At 45.2% G+C, this 18,651-nt stretch overlaps 1 protein-coding gene across 9 annotated transcripts in view; it reads right to left on the minus strand.

Moving 5' to 3' along the window:
* LOC139558549 (chromodomain-helicase-DNA-binding protein 5-like) overlaps positions 1 to 18,651 on the minus strand; it is a 55,017-nt gene that overhangs the window by 7,636 nt on the left and 28,730 nt on the right. For 6 of the 9 annotated variants that reach the window (XM_071373768.1, XM_071373743.1, XM_071373758.1 and 3 more), the window contains 28 exons: positions 17,969 to 18,135; positions 17,623 to 17,841; positions 17,184 to 17,390; positions 14,774 to 14,985; positions 14,417 to 14,548; positions 14,080 to 14,194; positions 13,794 to 13,985; positions 13,267 to 13,467; positions 13,011 to 13,148; positions 12,648 to 12,769; positions 12,226 to 12,399; positions 11,967 to 12,108; positions 11,549 to 11,798; positions 11,316 to 11,440; positions 10,854 to 11,121; positions 9,987 to 10,159; positions 9,568 to 9,742; positions 8,893 to 8,979; positions 8,659 to 8,747; positions 8,439 to 8,572; positions 8,160 to 8,304; positions 7,748 to 7,913; positions 7,204 to 7,283; positions 6,771 to 6,990; positions 6,538 to 6,627; positions 6,232 to 6,393; positions 5,880 to 5,988; positions 5,615 to 5,747 (listed from right to left, as the gene is read on the minus strand). In XM_071373768.1, coding sequence (XP_071229869.1) covers positions 5,615 to 5,747; positions 5,880 to 5,988; positions 6,232 to 6,393; positions 6,538 to 6,627; positions 6,771 to 6,990; positions 7,204 to 7,283; positions 7,748 to 7,913; positions 8,160 to 8,304; positions 8,439 to 8,572; positions 8,659 to 8,747; positions 8,893 to 8,979; positions 9,568 to 9,742; positions 9,987 to 10,159; positions 10,854 to 11,121; positions 11,316 to 11,440; positions 11,549 to 11,798; positions 11,967 to 12,108; positions 12,226 to 12,399; positions 12,648 to 12,769; positions 13,011 to 13,148; positions 13,267 to 13,467; positions 13,794 to 13,985; positions 14,080 to 14,194; positions 14,417 to 14,548; positions 14,774 to 14,985; positions 17,184 to 17,390; positions 17,623 to 17,841; positions 17,969 to 18,135 — 4,427 coding nt within the window. The remainder of the gene's footprint in view (positions 1 to 5,614; positions 5,748 to 5,879; positions 5,989 to 6,231; positions 6,394 to 6,537; positions 6,628 to 6,770; positions 6,991 to 7,203; positions 7,284 to 7,747; positions 7,914 to 8,159; positions 8,305 to 8,438; positions 8,573 to 8,658; positions 8,748 to 8,892; positions 8,980 to 9,567; positions 9,743 to 9,986; positions 10,160 to 10,853; positions 11,122 to 11,315; positions 11,441 to 11,548; positions 11,799 to 11,966; positions 12,109 to 12,225; positions 12,400 to 12,647; positions 12,770 to 13,010; positions 13,149 to 13,266; positions 13,468 to 13,793; positions 13,986 to 14,079; positions 14,195 to 14,416; positions 14,549 to 14,773; positions 14,986 to 17,183; positions 17,391 to 17,622; positions 17,842 to 17,968; positions 18,136 to 18,651) is intronic. The other 3 variants (XM_071373796.1, XM_071373736.1, XM_071373749.1) reach the window with 2 other exon arrangements.

Raw genomic sequence — 18,651 nt, forward strand, 5'->3', positions numbered from 1 at the left:
AAAAAGTCTCAATGGCTAGTGTATATAACTGCCCCAATAGAGGGCATCCTTGTCTAATGCCCCGCCTCATCGACTGGCCTACTGAGCCCCCCTCCCACCTTGACCATACATGACGCCCCAGGATACACATCTTCACACAAGCCAAAAACCTTTCCCCAAACCCAAAGATCACATTAAACAGATACTCATGGTCCACTCTATCAAATGCCTTCTCTTGGTCTAATGAGAACAGTCCAAAGTTTACATTAGAAACTCTCGACAAGTCCAACATGTCCCTGATTAAGAACAAGTTCTCCGTGAATGAGCGTCCCGGTACACAATATTTAAATTTTTAATCCTTGTGTACTATAGAGTCCAGATGGGACTTCAGTCTGTAAACGAGGACCTCAGTAAATATCTTGTAGTCCGCACAGAGTAATGCCACAGGCCTCCAGTTCTTAAAAAAAATATATTTAGCTATTTTTATTTAACTAGGCGAGTCAGTTAAGAACAAATTCTTATTTACAATGATGGCCTAGGAACAGTGGGTTAACTGCCTTGTTCAGTGGCAGAACGACAGATTTTTACCTTGTCAGCTCTGGGATTCGATCTAGCAACCCTTTGGTTACTGGCCCAACGCTCTAACCACTAGACTACCTGCCGCCCAAGTTCACACAAGTTCCCTTTTTTGGGATAGAGAGTCAGAACAGCCCGACGGCAGCTTATTGGCAACTCTCCTACCCCGATGCACTCATACAACACGCAAAAGAAGTCTAGTCCAATTATTCCCCAGAATTTTTTATAAAACTTTACTAGGAGTCCATCGACCCCCAGTGCACGGCCGGGGGACATTTGGGTTACGGCCTCTGCCAGTTCATGGGAATGTCCATTTCATACCTCTGTGCCAGAGAGAGCTTAGGGAGTTCTGCAAACAAAACCTCAGCACACATAGGATCACACAGTTCTGCCATAAACAACTCAGTATAAAACTCCACGGTTTTATACTAAGGTCCCTATGTAAACTGCCCAAGTCCCTACGTAATTCAGCTAAATTAGCCTGAAGGCCTACATTGCCTTGCCCCGCCAGATCTACCTCCACTTCACTGATACTATGCTCAAGTTCCCCCTAGCCTCTGAGGATGAGAGAGCTGTATACTGTTGACAGAAAAGCCAAATTTGGACTTTTCCAATATCCCACCATTGACTCAGAGACTGATACTCCTCTCTTCGATGCCCCCATCTTTCCCAAAAAGTCTGGAAGCCTGAGCAAAAAGTGTCATCTTGTAAGAACTTTACATTAAACTTCCAATAGGATCCCTGCCAGGCCCTGATGAAATAGACAGCCGAGCCATGGTTATGTGGTGATCTGAAAAACCCACCGGGAGAATGGTAGCGCCCAACAGCCTATTGCTCTGATTCCTGGACATGTAAAACCGATCGAGTCGGGCTGCACTCACCCTAGCCCTAAAGAACTTCACCCATGTATACTATCTTGTGTTGGGATGTCTAGTTCTCCAAACATCCACTAGGTCAAACTGCTTAATGATGTCCATTAACACCCCCACTGAGCCTGAATGAGGCTCCTCCCCATTTCAGTCTTTTGTATAATCCATCATACAGTTACAGTCCCCGCCAACCACCAGCGTATCCTCAGGCACTACCTGTGAGACTTCCTGTCTAAGACACTCAAACAGACGCCCCCTCTCTCTCCCTGTGTTAGGCGCATACACATTTATAAGGACAAAACCCTTGCTGTTAATTTCTGATTTTACTACAAGCAGTCTACTCCTACACACCTTCCTTGAGGAGCAAATTTTTACGGCCAGACCCAGTGCAAAAAGGACTGCCACCCCTGCACTAACATTTGTTCCATGGAACATTTGTTCCCTTTCCACCAGAGCCCCCAATCGACTTCATTCACCACATCACTATAGATCTCCTGCAGACACCTGTACTTTTTTTTGTTTTACATATTCACCCCAACAGACTCCTCTTTAACGCATCTCTGGCACCATTTATATTAAGCAAGCCTACCCGAAGAGTCTCCATAAGAAGTGGGAGAAAAGCCAGCAAAGAATAAGACCAATAGCAAAGCTCAAAAAGCCCCAGTGCCAGAAAAAAAGTATTAATCTAAACAGTGTCTGAAGGTAGACCCTTACACATGGTTGTGACCTACTTCCTCAACCTAAAACATTTCCAGGTCAGAGGACACCATGCCCCTCATTTTTCATAGTGTGTTGTACTGATCTTACAAACTTTCCCGGATCACGAAAAAAAAAGCTTCAAGATGAACCTTTTTCCCTTTAGTCTCATTCAGGAACCTTGACAGTTCCCTCACCGTGTACTTTGACCCTTTGCCTCTCAGCTCTGGACCCATTGAGGAGTCTGAAAAGAAAGCATCCTCATCGTCCTCCTCCTCAGACTCACCTTCCTCCTCCTCATCTCCATCTCCCATCCTGACCACCTTGCCCTTTCTCTCTAGCTGGGGCCTCCCCCCAGCACCAGGCAAAGGTTCCTTAGTGCCTTTGACCACACCAGCCTCTCCCCTCCCACCTCCTTTCTCCTCCCCCCTTTTTCCTTTTCCGTTTGACACCGTCCTCCACACCCCTCCAGTCGCTTACCCTTCCCCACTATACTCTCCTCATCCACTAGCATAACCTGACTAGACCCAGCCTCAGCTACACCACCATCTATGACATGACTAGGCCCAGCCTCATCTACACCACCATCTATAGCATGACTAGGCCCAGCCTCATCCACACCACCATGACACCACCAGCCTCATCTACACCAACCACCATCTATAGCATGACTAGGCCCAGCCTCATCTACACCAATATCTATAGCATGACTAGGCCCAGCCTCATCCACACCACCATGACACCACCAGCCTCATCTACACCAACCACCATCTATAGCATGACTAGGCCCAGCCTCATCTACACCAATATCTATAGCATGACTAGGCCCAGCCTCATCTATACCACCATCTTATAGCATGACTAGGCCCAGCCACTGCGGCCTGCGATTCCATGGCCCCCTAAATGTTGACCTCGATTTTTCCCCCACTGGCGCTTGTACCCTCACCTTGTCTACGGTCTTTATGTGGGCACGGAAAGCTCTTATGCCCCAAATCCTCACACTCCTCAAACGTAGACTATCTGTGCAGCCATACCCCAGCTCCTCCCCATGCATCACTTTAAAATGCACATTTACCTGTTGCTCATTGTTATTCAGAAACATGAACACTTGCCTCCGGAACGAAACAACATTGCTTAACGGCATCTGCTTGAAAACCTGCCGACAGTACACGAAAGCAACTAGTAAACTTACCAAACCAACTCAGCTCTTTCCAGATTTGATCATCCGTAATAAATGGAGGCAGATTCGCAACTACCACCCTAGTCGAAGGAGTCGAAAGAGGAGAAATCGGCACCACCACATCCCTTACAAATATTCCACTAGCAATCAATCTACACACTAAATTTACTCTTTTCATGAACAGAACCAAAGCTTTGTTCATTCTGGATGCAGAATGTATAAAATTCAGCTCCTACCTGTTCACTGACCGCGAGCAGAACCTCCTCCACCTTAACTCCATTTTCAGGAACACACCTGAATCCATGCCGTAATGACAGCATCTCCTCCGCGCTAGGCTGTGAAGCCATCGCGCACACCACACCGTTCAAACTAGAGGTTGACCGATTATGATTTTTCAATGCCGATACCGATTATTGGAGGACAAAAAAGGCGATACCGATTATTCGGCCGATTTATAAAAAAATAATTAAAAAAATGTAATATATATATCATACACACACACACATTTTTGTAATAATTACAATTGCAACAATACTGAATGAACAATGAACAGTTTTATTTTAACTTAATATAATACATAAATACACACACAGCTCTGAAGTGACAATGATACTGAAGAGTCTGCTTAGGAGACAAATACTCTCAACTGTTTGAATAAAAATAGAGTTTAAGTTACCTGTGATGAATGTTGAAAACAAAAACTTTAATTTCTATATGCAGGAAATCCTATTTTAATAATGGGCATGGTAAGAATTGACAACCAAAGTGCGAGTCATAATTACCATGACACCTTTTAGCAAAATCTGAAAAGCGGTTCCTTCATTTATTCCATAGGATATTATTAGATTCACTTAAAATAAGGTCTGTGTTTCGTGTAGGCTTCCATCACCGTGCCAATTTTATAACTGTGTAGATATCCATAGGACAAGGTAACTCTGATCAATATTGGCTAAATATAAGCGAAGATACATTTTTTTTGTAGAGTGGATTTATGAAAATATGTTGACAAACGTTACCTTATCCTAGTGAGATTTACACGGGTATCAAAACGTCGAGGCGGTTTAAGGCTGCACGAAACACAGACCTTATTTGAAGTAGATCAAGACATTCTCTATGGAAGACATGAACGGTAAAATAACGAAGGAACCCCTTTCAAATTCAGCCGCAAGTTATTACAGGAATTATAACGCGTCGACTATTTCTCTCTAAACCATATACCTTTGACTAATCCGAAAACTATCACCTCGAAAACAAAACGTTTATTCCGTTCCGTATTTTATCTAACGGGTGGCATCCATGAGTCTAAATATTCCTGTTACATTGCACAACCTTCAATGTTATGTCATAATTACGTAAAATTCTGGCAAATTAGTTCGCAAAGAGCCAGGCGGCCCAAACTGTTGCATATACCCTGACTCTGCGTGCAATGAACGCAAGAGAAATGACACAATTTCACCTGGTTAATATTGCCTGCTAACCTGGATTTCTTTTAGCTAAATATGCAGGTTTAAAAATATATACTTGTGTATTGATTTTAAGAAAGGCATTGATGTTTATGGTTAAGTACACATTGGAGCAATGACAGTCATTGATTGATTGTTTTTTATAAGATAAGTTTAATGCTAGCTAGCAACTTACCTTAGCTTACTGCATTCGCTAACAGGCAGGCTCCTCGAGGAGTGCAATGTAATCAGGTGTTAGAGCATTGGACTAGTTAACTGCAAGATTGGATCCCCCGAGCTGACAAGGTTAAAAATCTGAGGCAGAACGTTCCTAGGCCGCCATTGAAAATAAGAATGTGTTCTTAACTGACTTGCCTAGTTAAATAAAGATTAAATAAAGGTGTAAAAAAATAATAAAAATAAAAATAAAAATCGGCGCCCAAAAATACCGATTTCCGACTGTTATGAAAACTTGAAATCGGCCCCGATTAATCGGCCATTCCGATTAATCGGTCGACCTCTAGTTCAAACCCCAAGAAACTAAAACGCTGTCCTCTTCCTCCCTAACTTAAAAAAAAAAAAAAAGTGGGTACCACTAAACTAACAGTGCTTTAATCCTCCACCATAGAAAAAAAGAAAATAAGTATGGACAGAGCCCTCCACACTGCCTCTCAACTACAAAATGCTCCCAGCATGCACACACAGAGACAGAGAGACAGAGAGAGACAGAGACAGAGACAGAGAGAGAGAGAGAGGGGGAGAGAGAGGGGGAGAGAGAGAGAGATTGAATGAATGAATGAATGTTGTTTTGCCCACTATTCAGATTCAGGATGTTCACAAATGTGTTTGTATGACAGCAAGAAGCGTCTCACCTTAAAGCGGCGAGCCAGGAACTTGTTCTTCATCTCCAGGTAGTTCCCCTTGTGCATCTCAGTCTTGAAGGGCTCATTGAGGATGGCATAACGTGGGTCGTTCTGAATGTCCTGCCAGCGGGCATAGCCATGTCTGAGGTTCCCCCGTCAGTGAAAACAAACATTATAAAAGAACTTCACATCACAAATAGCTTTAAGACTTCAGCTCCTCTGAGACCAGACAAGTGAATTCTGAACAGCTCTGTAAGATGCAGAGGAAGGATACGTTACGATGCCAGCCAGCAACCAGTAGTCGTGGCGACGGTGCCAAATGTCATACATCTTCCCAGATGACACAGCGGCCCGCTCCTCGTTCTGCCACAGGGTGTGTAGCTCTGACAGAGATTAACAAACATTAGACCTGACCAAACATGTAGTGTTCCTTCCTATACCTTAGCTGTCCTGTATGGCTCAATTGGTAGAGCATGGCGCTTGTAACACCAGGATTGTAGGTTTGATTCCTGCTGGGGCCACCCATACAAAAAATATATGCACGAATAAGTGCTTTGGATACAAGTGTCTGCTAAATGGCATATATTAAATTATTATACTACCTGTATCTCCTGCTCATCCCTCACCTGTGAAGCCTCCGTCAGCGATGTTGAACATGAACCTCATTTTGAAGCCGTTCTTCTCCACCTCCCTCCTGATGTCCTCTGTCTCCTCCTGTGCTTCTTTCTCACCATTCAGCCGACCCTCGGGCACTGGCATGTCCTCACTCTTGGGCTCGTCTGAAAAAACTAAGTAAATGGATTGACTAGATTCCATTTTTGAGTTCCACCCTCAGGAAAAAGTGTTGCCTCACTAATATACAGTAATGTGTCTTTCACTCTTGCTACTCAAAGAGTGAGAAGGTTTTCAGGTTTTTCTTGTTCTGCATTTACCTGGCTTCAGTTCCTTCTCCTCAGGTTTGGCTGGGGCAGGATCACTGTCTCCTTTATCTAAAGACTTCTCTGTCTCTCTACAAGGCTCCGCTAGAGGGTCATAGACAGACACATGGCCAAATCAAAACAGAGAAATGTCACAACTGACTTTTATGAGGTGGGACAAACCAAAGCCAATACATTAACCATTTACATCTCATTGGATCATAATAACCATGTAATGCACCACTCACCTTTTGGTGAGCTTTGATTGGACGACAGCTCTGTCTGTTTGGATGGAGGCTCTTTAGGATTGGTGGATGGCTCTGGAAGTGTGGAGGGTGTGTCTGTCCTTTCACTACCCTCCTCTGAGGAGACTGGTTTGTCCTCTGTACTGCCCTTCACTGTCTCATCACTGTCAGCAGCCTTGTCTGTCTTCTCTACCTGGGAAGATGACTCTGTACTTAGATTAGTCTGGAGAGACAACCATCACAGATGGGGAGAGAGAGAGAGAGAGAGAGTCAGTTTACATTAAAAGGTGATAGTTAGAAGGTGGCATATGTTTTGAATTATAAGAACGATTCAATTAGATGTAGGGGAAAAGAACAGTATGAAGACAGAAGAAGAAGAAGAAGGATAAAAGACAGGGCAATTAAGAAACATCTCAGAAGAGGAGTGAACTCTGACCTCCAGTTCTGGTAGCTTCTTGTACTCTAATTCTGTGGTCTCCTTGTCTTCAGTAGGCCCTGAGATTGAGTCCATCTTCTCTGTAAAAACAGCAAATCAATCACCAACATTGTCTCTCATTTCCTGTTTAATAAATCTAAAGAACTAACATAAGTGAAACACACACACACAAACAAACACACACACAAACAAGGTATGGATGTGTAGCTCGTGCCACCACTTGGAAGAAGCTCCAAATGGACATGAAACTGCAGGAGCTGGTCTTCTTGAATGAGTTCAAAGCTAGGCTCAAATCTCTGGTGGACAATAAAGTGAGGGGCTGTCAATGTTTTGACCCTTAGATGCACCACACCTTCCAAAATATTTCTTGCCTGCTCAATGTGTAAATGTATGTTTTTAAACTGTGGTGCTTTGTGTTTTATGTTGTAATTATGTCTGAAACTGTGTGCTGCTATTTTGGCCAGGTCTCTCTTGGAAAATCGTTTTTTTTTATCTCAATGAGACTAACCTGGCAAAAAACTAAAAAAACAAATGTGACTCTGACCTGGTGGGATAGGAGTGCCAGGAGGCTGGGGTGTGGCTGCAGGGCTGGCAGGGACAGGGGTGTTGGGGTCAGAGGACAGACTCTCAGTCAGTTTCTTCAACTCTAGTCCAAGTGGGATCAGGTCTGGAGTGCTGTACTTTCCATTGACATGCTCAAACTCCTGGACCTGGATACAGACACAACAGTGAGTTAACAATCTATGAGAGGACACTGGGTTTCTCCACTATTCAAGACTTTGTATTGATAACATGCTATCTAAACCCAGATGCTAAAGGCAGGGAACCAGCCTTACTAAATCTAAACATAGGCTACAAGACATTGCTCATCCCAGTTAGGAGGGGAACTAGTTGTTTTCTGCTGGGTTTAATTTATGTGATTGGTTGGTTAATTTTAATGATTGGTTGATGTGTACCTTTTTCCTGACCAGAGACATAACTCCGATCCTGGTGAGGACATGTTGGCGAGACAGCCCCTCTCGTGGGACACCGTCTGCAAAGGTCTCCGCCCCGTCTGCCCCCGGCTCACAAAGATGTCTCATGAACAGGGACACATAGGCCCTAGAGAGACAGGGAGACATCATACACAGACAGGTATGCATTTGAATGGGACGTAATGGTAAACAGTAGAGACTGTTGAGATGCCGTTGAATCCCAGTTAAAATACTCCTGAATACAAGATGAGCTTTAAATACCTGAACTCTTTCTCACTCTTCCCTCTCAGGTCTCTGACCAGCCAGTGAGAGTTGAAGGCGTCCTGAGGAGGCATGCCCCAGCGCATGATAGCATTGAGGAAGGCCTTCCGCTGACGGGTGTTGAACCCCAGCACCTGGCACAGGGCATTATACCCACTAGTCAAATCAACACGCATACACGTTGTCTACTAAATTAAAACCAGAGTGCTTCCTTCCTTACCTCGATGTTGCCCCCTACGCGTGCCAGCAGGGGTGGCAGAGGTTTGTCCCTGTCACTCTTCAGCTGTCTGCGAGAGTGCCTGCGCCCACCTACAGAGAAACACCCCCACCATCAGCCAGGTGCTTCAGCAACATCTTACCAATGATAGGTTCCAGGCCCATCTACACAGAGCAGAGCTGGCACTGAGCGAGTTATCTATAACGTAGTGATTACGCAGGTCTCATTGACACCCACCTTCCGGCCTCTCCTCGAAATCTTCGTCCTCGTCCTCGGACCCCACGGAGTACTCGGAATGATTGTCTGAAAGATCATCCTGCCACTCTGAGCCACAGATCAGATCAGAGAGAAACAGCACAGTGCATTCACTTCTGCAGGGGCCCACTAGAGGGAGGGGGGGGATGGCACTGCAGACCACTACAGTGGGCATGCACACTACTCCACTAGGGGGCAGGCATCCTCTACTGACTACTACTGACTAGCAGCAGAGCCTCTGTCTGTTCGGCCCTCCCAGCCACTACACTGGTGGACTGTGCACTTCATCAACACTTCGTCTCTGAGTGTGCTTTTGCTTTAGATGGGTTTTAAAACTGTTCCCCTTCAGTCTCAAATACCTATTGTTGAACTATGGGGGATAGTGTTATAGAGCACCTCAACACAACTTACATACTGTAAAGCTAAAGCAATATAAAGCAATACAGCTTCTAAATGTGTCACTATTTCAAGCAAGCTGCTATAGTTATAGACACATAACCAAAGAGAGGTATAGTGTGCCACTCGTGTTACCAGAGGTATATCTAGAGGGATGCTTAGTTCACTAAACTTTTCCGTAGGAGGGGGAATAAGCATATAGTTCCTGTTAAAGCAGAAGAGAAATGCAGGCCAGAGTGTACAGTACAGTATGGGGCAAACCTTGGTCCTCCTGAGACGTGTCGTTGTAGTTGACCTGCTTGCGGATGCGTTTGCCTTTGCCCAGGTTGCGGGCCAGGTCCTCCTGCTGCTGCTCATAGTGGTGCCTCAGCAGCTTCTCCCAGTAGTCTGGATCCACATTCTCCTCCTGCTTAATGATCTCCCGCTGGGGCTCCTCCTGAACACACGTACGCCCACAGACACACACAGGAACACGCACACAGTGAGAATACTGAACAAGGAAACAAGGATACTACTGGGTAAACAAAGTGGTTGGCTTAGCTACTACTGAATAAAGTGAGAATACAATGAAGAGAGACGACTGAATACACATACACACACTGTGAGAATACATAACAGAGCCACTCCTAGACATAGACACCTTCAATGCTGACTGAGTGTGTGTCTGAGTGTGTCCTTACCTCAACGTCCTCGTCTTTGACAACATACTGGGCCACCTTGAAGGAGCTGAGGTATTCGTTCATGTTCTGGATCTCAGTGTCCTCCGTAGCATTCTGGCTACGGTCCAGCAGCTTGGAGATGGCATTGTCATCATAGTGAATGACACTGCCCTCATCTCCATCCTTTATGTCCCCTGGAGTAAACACAAGATTCACAATATACTGTGTCAGAGGAACACAGACTTACATCTTGTTCAAATCAGTTAAAAACTACGATATGAGGGCCTCCCGGGTGGCGCAGTGGTCTAGGGCACTGCATCGCAGTGCTAGCTGCGCCACCAGAGTCTCTGGGTTCGCGCCCAGGCTCTGTCGCAGCCGGCCGCGACCGGGGGGTCCGTGGGGCGACGCACAATTGGCCTAGCGTCGCCCGGGTTAGGGAGGGTTTGGCCGGTAGGGATATCCTTGTCTCATCGCGCTCCAGCGACTCCTGTGGCGGGCCGGGCGCAGTGCGCGCTAACCAAGGGGGCCAGGTGCACGGTGTTTCCTCCGACACATTGGTGCGGCTGGCTTCCGGGTTGGAGGCGCGCTGTGTTAAGAAGCAGTGCAGCTTGGTTGGGATGTGCTTCGGAGGACGCACGGCTTTCGACCTTCGTCTCTCCCGAGCCCGTACGGGAGTTGTAGCGATGAGACAAGATTGTAATTACTAGCGATTGGATACCACGAAAATTGGGGAGAAAGGAGGATAAAATTTAAAAAATAATAATAATAATAATAATAAAAACTACGATATGTTCCTGGCAAAACAGGTTTGACTTTTTCATACAGAAATGAATTGTAATTGTGACACATTGTAGTCAGTGTAGTCAGTACGCGCATCATTAGTCTTACACAGTTTCTGGTGGGAACCCATGGCCCGAGCGGCCGCCTCCATCTCATCCTTGAAGAGCTCCTCAGTGCCAAATTTGAGGATGTCGTCCAGCTCCTGTTTGGACATGGAGCCGGTCTTGGAGCCCAGGCCGGGCCTCACCACAAGGTGGGTCAACATCATCTTCCTCTTGGCCACCTGGGTGATGCGCTCCTCCACGCTGGCCCGTGTCACGAAGCGATAGATCATCACCTTCTTGTTCTGACCTATACGGTGGGCCCTGCTGAATGCCTGCAGCAAAGAGATGGAGGGAGGGAGAGAGTGAGAGAGGGGCAGAGACAGATACAGAAACAAAGAAACAGAACAGGGAGTCAAGGAGGAAGAGAAATGTAAAGAGACTATTCACAACTCTGTGAGGGTTCTAATGCATACAGACGACAGTTTATTATGTAGCCTATCTTAGTGTGTACCATGTCCCACAGTACCTGGATATCATTGTGAGGGTTCCAGTCTGAGTCGTAGATGACAACAGTGTCTGCCGTGGCTAGGTTGATGCCCAGGCCTCCCGCTCGGGTGGAGAGCAGGAAGCAGAACTGCTGTGCACCCGGTGCTGCAGTAGAAATGTCACACAGTCATGGAGTGTTACGCAAGTGTGTCAGTATAAGTGCTGTCTGTGCTGCTCCCTGCTGGACAAAGACAGAACAGCAGCGTAACTCACCATTGAAGCGGTCGATAGCCTCCTGTCGTAGCCCCCCTGTGATGCTTCCATCGATGCGTTCATATTTGTAGCCCTCGTATTCCAGAAAATCCTCAAGCAGATCCAGCATCTTAGTCATCTGGGAGAAGATGAGAACTCTGTGTCCTTCATCTTTGAGTTTCTTCAGCATCTTCTGGAGCAGGGTGAGTTTGCCTGAGGACTTGACCAGCTGGTTCCCATCATAAGAGCCATTGGGTAACACTGGCGCCTCCTGCATTTACACAAAGAGCAAACAACCCAATGAGAAAGCACAGCACCTCACACACAGTCAACTCTCACTGATAAACACAAATACCTGCATGTTGGCAACCTATAAACTTCTACAATACATGGCTTCCCTTTGCCCTCTCTCCTCCCCTATCTCTCCACCCTCCCTCACCATGGCTGCCACTGGGAACAGGTAGGGGTGGTTGCAACACTTCTTCAGGTCCATCATGATGTTGAGAAGGGACACCTGGTTGCCCCCGCCTTTGGAGTTGAGCGCCTCAAAGTTCCGTGTCAGGATAAACTTGTAGTACTTCCTGTTAGTCAGAGGTCAAAGGTGAGAGGCGGGATTAAGCCTGGGGGTACAACTCAGAAGAGGTTTTATACAACAATGGGAGGTCCAATAGAAAAGTACTAGAAGAGGACTAACTAACTTCTGCATGGGGCTGAGCTCCACTCGTACAATGAGCTCTGTCTTGGAAGGCATGTTCTTGAAGACATCAGCCTTCAGTCTCCTGAGCATGTGTGGGCCCAGCAGGTCATGCAGCTTCTTGATCTGGTCCTCCTTGGAGATGTCTGCAAACTCCTCCAGAAAGCCCTCCAGGTTACTGCAGACAGAGAGAGCACAGACACAGCAAAACAGTTTATAGATCCCTTTTAAAGACGGTACAGTCAATGTTAAAATGAGCAATGGCCTTGGCTTCAGGCAGTACTGTAAGGAGGACCCTGTGGTCACCATTGCATCTCCCTAAGCAGTAGGTCTTTACGCTCTGCTACAGCAGCAGGTAGCAGGCCCCATAGGCAGACTGCCAGGCTAATGGAGGGGCCCCAAGGGGAGGTACAGTACAGCTCTTACTTAAATCTCTCTGGGGTGAGGAAGTTGAGCAGGTGAAACAGCTCCTCCAGGTTGTTCTGCAGAGGAGTGCCAGTCAGTAGCAGCTTATAGTAGATCTTATAACCGTTGAGGATTCTGAAAAACTGAGGTACAGTGACATTAGAGGCTCAACCAAGCCACAAATAGAGTTGAGTAATAATTATATACGAGGTTGATGAAGTTGAAAGGGAGAAGATGGATAATATATTGATAATAGATTGTAAAGAAATCAGAATTTTGATCTTAAGAAACGGACTATTAGACAATTTACCAGTGACAAAGACAATAATGACCAATTACATCAATTTGTAGAATGCACTGGTTTAATGTGAGGTGTTGGGTTACCTTTGACTGGTTGTTCTTCAGTCTGTGGGCCTCGTCCACCACTAGACAGGCCCAGTTAATGGAGCCCAGAATGGTCTGATCAATGGTAATCAGCTCATATGATGTCAACAACACATGGAACTTGATGGCACTGTCTTTCTGTCAAAACCAAAACAGAGATTCTAGATATGACAACCACTCTCCTTTCTATGTAAATTACACACTTGTCGATGTTCACTGAGATTCAATACATTGTAAGTGTAGTTCATGGGGATACCTTCATACGGAAGACCTTGCGGCCTGTCTTGACTGTACTGTCCTCAAAAGTGAACTCGTTCTCCCTGATGACCGCTCGGCTATCTTTGTCCCCAGTGTAAGTGACCACGTAGAAGTCTGGGGCCCACATCTCAAACTCCCTCTCCCAGTTGATGATGGTGGACAGGGGAGCACTGACCAGGTATGGCCCTTTGGAGTGACCCTGAAGGGGGAGGACATGTTTCAGTCATGACTAAAGATACTATTTGACAATATATGCAACATAAATTGTATTACTTTAATCAGTACTGATTCTATTGTGTTGTATTTACCCAAAGGACAAGTTTTCTTTTTTACAACCAAATGTCTATTTTTGATATAAATTATATGTTATAGAAAAAGGTGTCTGGACACTTCTATAAAATTCCATTTACATCAAAAATAGACATTTGGTTGTAAAAAATAAAACTTGTCCTATAATAACGTCATAGAACATTAATACCAAACAAATAGACCCCTGTTCTGTATGAGCCTGTCCTCCTCACCCACCTCCTTGTAGAGTGAGTAGAGGAACACGATGGTCTGGACAGTCTTGCCCAGGCCCATCTCGTCTGCCAGGATAGTGTCTGTGCCCTGTGCCCAGGAGAACCGTAACCAGTTCAGACCCTCCAGCTGGTACGGATGCAGGGTGCCCCCAGTGGCATTGATGTACCAGGGTTGATGTTCAAACTTGATGGTAGGCTAATGACAGAGCGAGAACAACCAGAGGTATATCAGTTGATTGTTAAGCTAATAGGACTGTATGTTTTAGACCCTAGTAATGATGGCCACTCACATCTATAATTGGGGCATCAGGGGGGATTTCTCTCTCCCTCCTCTTCTCCTCCTCTTTACCCTTCTTTCCCTTTCTCACCACTAAGGGGCGCTGGTCATCACCAATCATCTGCTCCCTGTCAAATCCCAGTAGACATTAACAAATAGTCAACTCAGGATGTGAAATCATGTGAAACAAATATGATTGTGTGTGTACTAGAGAGAGCGAGAGACACACACAGAGAGAGAGCGAGAGAGAGAGCGAGAGACACACAGAGAGAGAGAGAGAGAGAGCGAGAGCGAGAGCGAGAGCGAGAGCGAGCGAGAGAGCTAAAACAAAGTGTGAGATCTGAGCTGACCTGTGGTCCCAGTAGGAGTGTTTGCTGTGGTTATACTCAGGGACGTCAAAGTCATCCACCTCCCAGGTGCACTGGTCATAGGGCAGGTCTCTCCACTTGATCATGTAGTGCACATCTCCATCCTTATCATAACTGCAGGGAATGCAAGGAACAATGACCGTCAAAACTCTGAGCTTTTGGATTGAACCTCAGAATACAAAGACAATTACTTGTACACATTTCAAACCTGGGACAAAAATGTTTTATGATGCTGTAGATATGACTGTCTTTACTCCATTGTATATAAAGTGGTGAGTGTGAGTCTGGGTGAGAGAAAGTCCCTATAGGGAGAGGACAGTGTGTGTATGAAGTGAGCACCTGTGGTTGAGGATCCTGTGGATGACCATCCACTCTGGCTTGATGCCGTAGCGGTAGAATCTCTCCTCCATGGCAGCGTACTGCGGGTCTTTACTCTTCCTCTTCTCGTTGTTCAGCTCCTCCTCCCCAGAGCCGTAGTCGTATGGAGGGGGCTCGTCCATGTCGTTCTTCCGCTGGTAGTTACGGTACATCACCGCGTGGTACAGCTCTAACTGCACACACCACAGAGACAAGGGCATGGCTTAACCAACAATGCTGCGGAAAAAGTATGACATGAAGTTGCCTTCCATATTCTTGTCATATTTGTGACAATGTGCTGTGACGTGTTGTCTTGTAAGCAGGCAAGTCCACAAATAGTTGTGTACCTGCGCCATCCACTGGCCAAGTGCCCTTTTGGGTGGTGGTATAATTATAAAAACATTTGTATACTGTTTTTGTCGTTGTTGTTCTGAACCCACTGCCCCCAAGTTCGCCACCCCCCACCCTTGCCTATACGGAGATTGCGCACGCTCGGTATCCAAACATGCATGGCTTGAAATGCAGTCACAGGTCGAGTGTGTGTAGCAAGCTACCTAGTGTAAATATCAACAGTACTGCCACAGCAGCATAACACTTGATAACACCTGATTTACATCATCAATATTCGGTTTGATAGTCTGATAGCCTACGTGCAGCACTTCATTTATTTCCTGATCAGAAAGAGATGAAATAATTCAGAATAGTCTACTATACCATGAGTAGGCCTAAAATGTCTAATCAATTATATTATTTGTCACATGCTTTGTAGACAACATATGTAGACTAACAGTGAAATGCTTACTTATGAGTCCTTTTCCAACAATGCACAGTTAAAGATAAGATATTAAAATAATGAGTAGAAAATAACATGGCTATAGAGTATACATGGAGTTGAAAATAACATGGCTATACAGTATACAGGGAGTAGAAAATAACATGGCTATAGAGTATACAGGGAGTAGAAAATAACATGGCTATAGAGTATACAGGGAGTAGAAAATAACATGGCTATAGAGTATACAGGGAGTAGAAAATAACATAGCTATACAGCATACAGGGAGTAGAAAATAACATAGCTATACAGCATACAGGGAGTAGAAAATAACATGGCTATACAGCATACAGGGAGTAGAAAAAAACATGGCTATACAGCATACAGGGAGTAGAAAAAAACATGGCTATAGAGTATACAGGGAGTAGAAAATTACATGGCTATACAGCATACAGGGAGTAGAAAAAAACATGGCTATAGAGCATACAGGGAGTAGAAAATAACATGGCTATACAGCATACAGGGAGTAGAAAAAAACATGGCTATAGAGTATACAGGGAGTAGAAAAAACATGGCTATAGAGTATACAGGGAGTAGAAAAAACATGGCTATAGAGTATACAGGGAGTAGAAAATAACATGGCTATAGAGTATACAGGGAGTAGAAAATAACATGGCTATAGAGTATACAGGGAGTAGAAAATAACATGGCTATACAGTATACAGGGAGTAGAAAATAACATGGCTATAGAGTATACATGGATTAGAAAATAACATGGCTATAGAGTATACAGGGAGTAGAAAATAACATGGCTATACAGCATACAGGGAGTATAAAATAACATGGCTATAGAGTATACAGGGAGTAGAAAATAACATGGCTATACAGTATACATGGAGTTGAAAATAACATGGCTATAGAGTATACAGGGAGTAGAAAAGAACATGGCTATAGAGTATACAGGGAGTAGAAAATAACATGGCTATAGAGTATACAGGGAGTAGAAAATAACATGGCTATAGAGTATACAGGGAGTAGAAAATAACATGGCTATACAGCATACAGGGAGTAGAAAATAACATAGCTATACAGCATACAGGGAGTAGAAAATAACATGGCTATACAGCATACAGGGAGTAGAAAGAAACATGGCTATAGAGTATACAGGGAGTAGAAAATAACATGGCTATACAGCATACAGGGAGTAGAAAATAACATGGCAATAACAATAACATGGCATATCTGTCAGTGAACAGCATGCAGACAAAACAGTCCTTTTGCAATATTTCAAATAAAATTGCAAAATAACAGGTTGGAAAGCAAATGGCTCCTGCTGAAAAGAGAAGACTCTAATCTGTCTGCTGTAGGCTACCAACATATTTTATCAACTTCCAAATAGGTCTTTTGAGCGAATTTTGTTTTAAAAAGTAAAGCAAGAGGGAGGTAGGCTTTTGGCACAAGCGCTTCGGCCATCGCCAGTGAGTGAGCTGTGCATCATTGGGTACGTCCGTGAAACTGGAAAGCTTTTTCAGGACTATAATTTCCTCTTCACTCTAACTAGCTTGCTTAAAATTTGTGATGAGTGAGTGTGTCAGACAAACAGACAGATTATTGTCTCACCTGTAGTTCGCTGACCCAGGAGCAGTGCCAGTAGGAGAGACCAGCCCACTTGACAAACAGCTCCCTCTCCGGGTGGCCCTTCAGGGGGGGCTTGACCAGCGGGTCCACCATCTCTCCATCAGGGCCAGGGGGCACCTCCATGGGTAAGGGGGGATCCCCCCAAGTCCAGTGGAGAATCCTCTGTACCTTCCCCTTCAGAGGTGGGCACTAGAGGGGGAAAGAGAGTTATGTGAGAGAATGGTATTATCCTCATTAGTCTATCTCTGTTCTCTCTTGGGAGCCTGCACAGAGAGTGACACTTTCCATTTTGTTTCCAGCAGTCTATTTTATTAATGGAGAGCAAAGTGCATTCTCACAAATAACATGGTTCATTAACTGGACCATTGTGGAGCATGTGACACTGACTGAACACTGATTTTTGGGAGAACTTGTTACTCACCATGCAGCGTGGGCACAGCCACTCCCCATTGGGTATCTCAGGCAGGGGAGGGTTGAGGCAGTGGATATGGTAGGAGGAGGGGCAGGTGTCACAGCACAGCAGCTCCCCTCCATCTTTACACACTCTGCAGAACTCCAGGTGGTCATCCTCTTCCTCAACCGCAACCTCCTCCTCATCATCATCATCATCTTTGGCCTCCCACTGGATGCCCTCCTTCTCCTGAATGCACAGATAAGGGATAGTGATAATGCACTTTGTAGTAACAATGCACTTCTGTCATAATGTGATAGAGATGATGTACTTCTGTTGTGTTTAGTGACAGTCAAGGTTAAGGTGTACTACTCACACAGTGGGGGCAGCTCCACTTGCCCTCGGGGGCCTTCTCCAGCTCGGGGTCCAGACACACCAGGTGGTAAGCTTTGGGACAGGTGTCACACAGGATGATCTCCCCTCCCTGCTGGCACACCTCACAGTAGTCCTGGTGGTCTGTCTCATAGCCGTCCCCATCCTCTCCTGCACACAAGACAAGAAACTCAGATACAAGTCAATGTAGTCTGTGTCTACACACACAGCAGTAACAATCATTGGGTTATGAGGGTTATGGAATGAAGGGAGGATATACAGTGAGGGAAAAACGTATTTGATCCCCTGCTGATTTTGTACGTTTGCTCACTGACAAAGAAATGATCAGTCTATAATTTTAATGGTAGGTTTATTTGAACAGTGAGAGACAGAATAACAACAAAGAAATCCAGAAAAACGCATGTCAAATATGTTATAAATTGATTTGCATTTTAAATGAGGGAAATAAGTATTTGACCCCTCTGCAAAACATGACTTAGTACTTGGTGGCAAAACCCTTGTTGGCAATCACAGAGGTCAGATGTTTCTTGTAGTTGGCCACCAGGTTTGCATACATCTCAGGAGGGATTTTGTCCCACTCCTCTTTGCAGATCTTCTCCAAGTCAGGTTTCGAGGCTGACGTTTGGCAACTCGAACCTTCAGTTCGCTCCACAGATTTTCTATGGG

The sequence above is a fragment of the Salvelinus alpinus genome, chromosome 2 (genome assembly GCF_045679555.1).
Source record: "Salvelinus alpinus chromosome 2, SLU_Salpinus.1, whole genome shotgun sequence".
Lineage (NCBI taxonomy): Eukaryota > Metazoa > Chordata > Actinopteri > Salmoniformes > Salmonidae > Salvelinus > Salvelinus alpinus.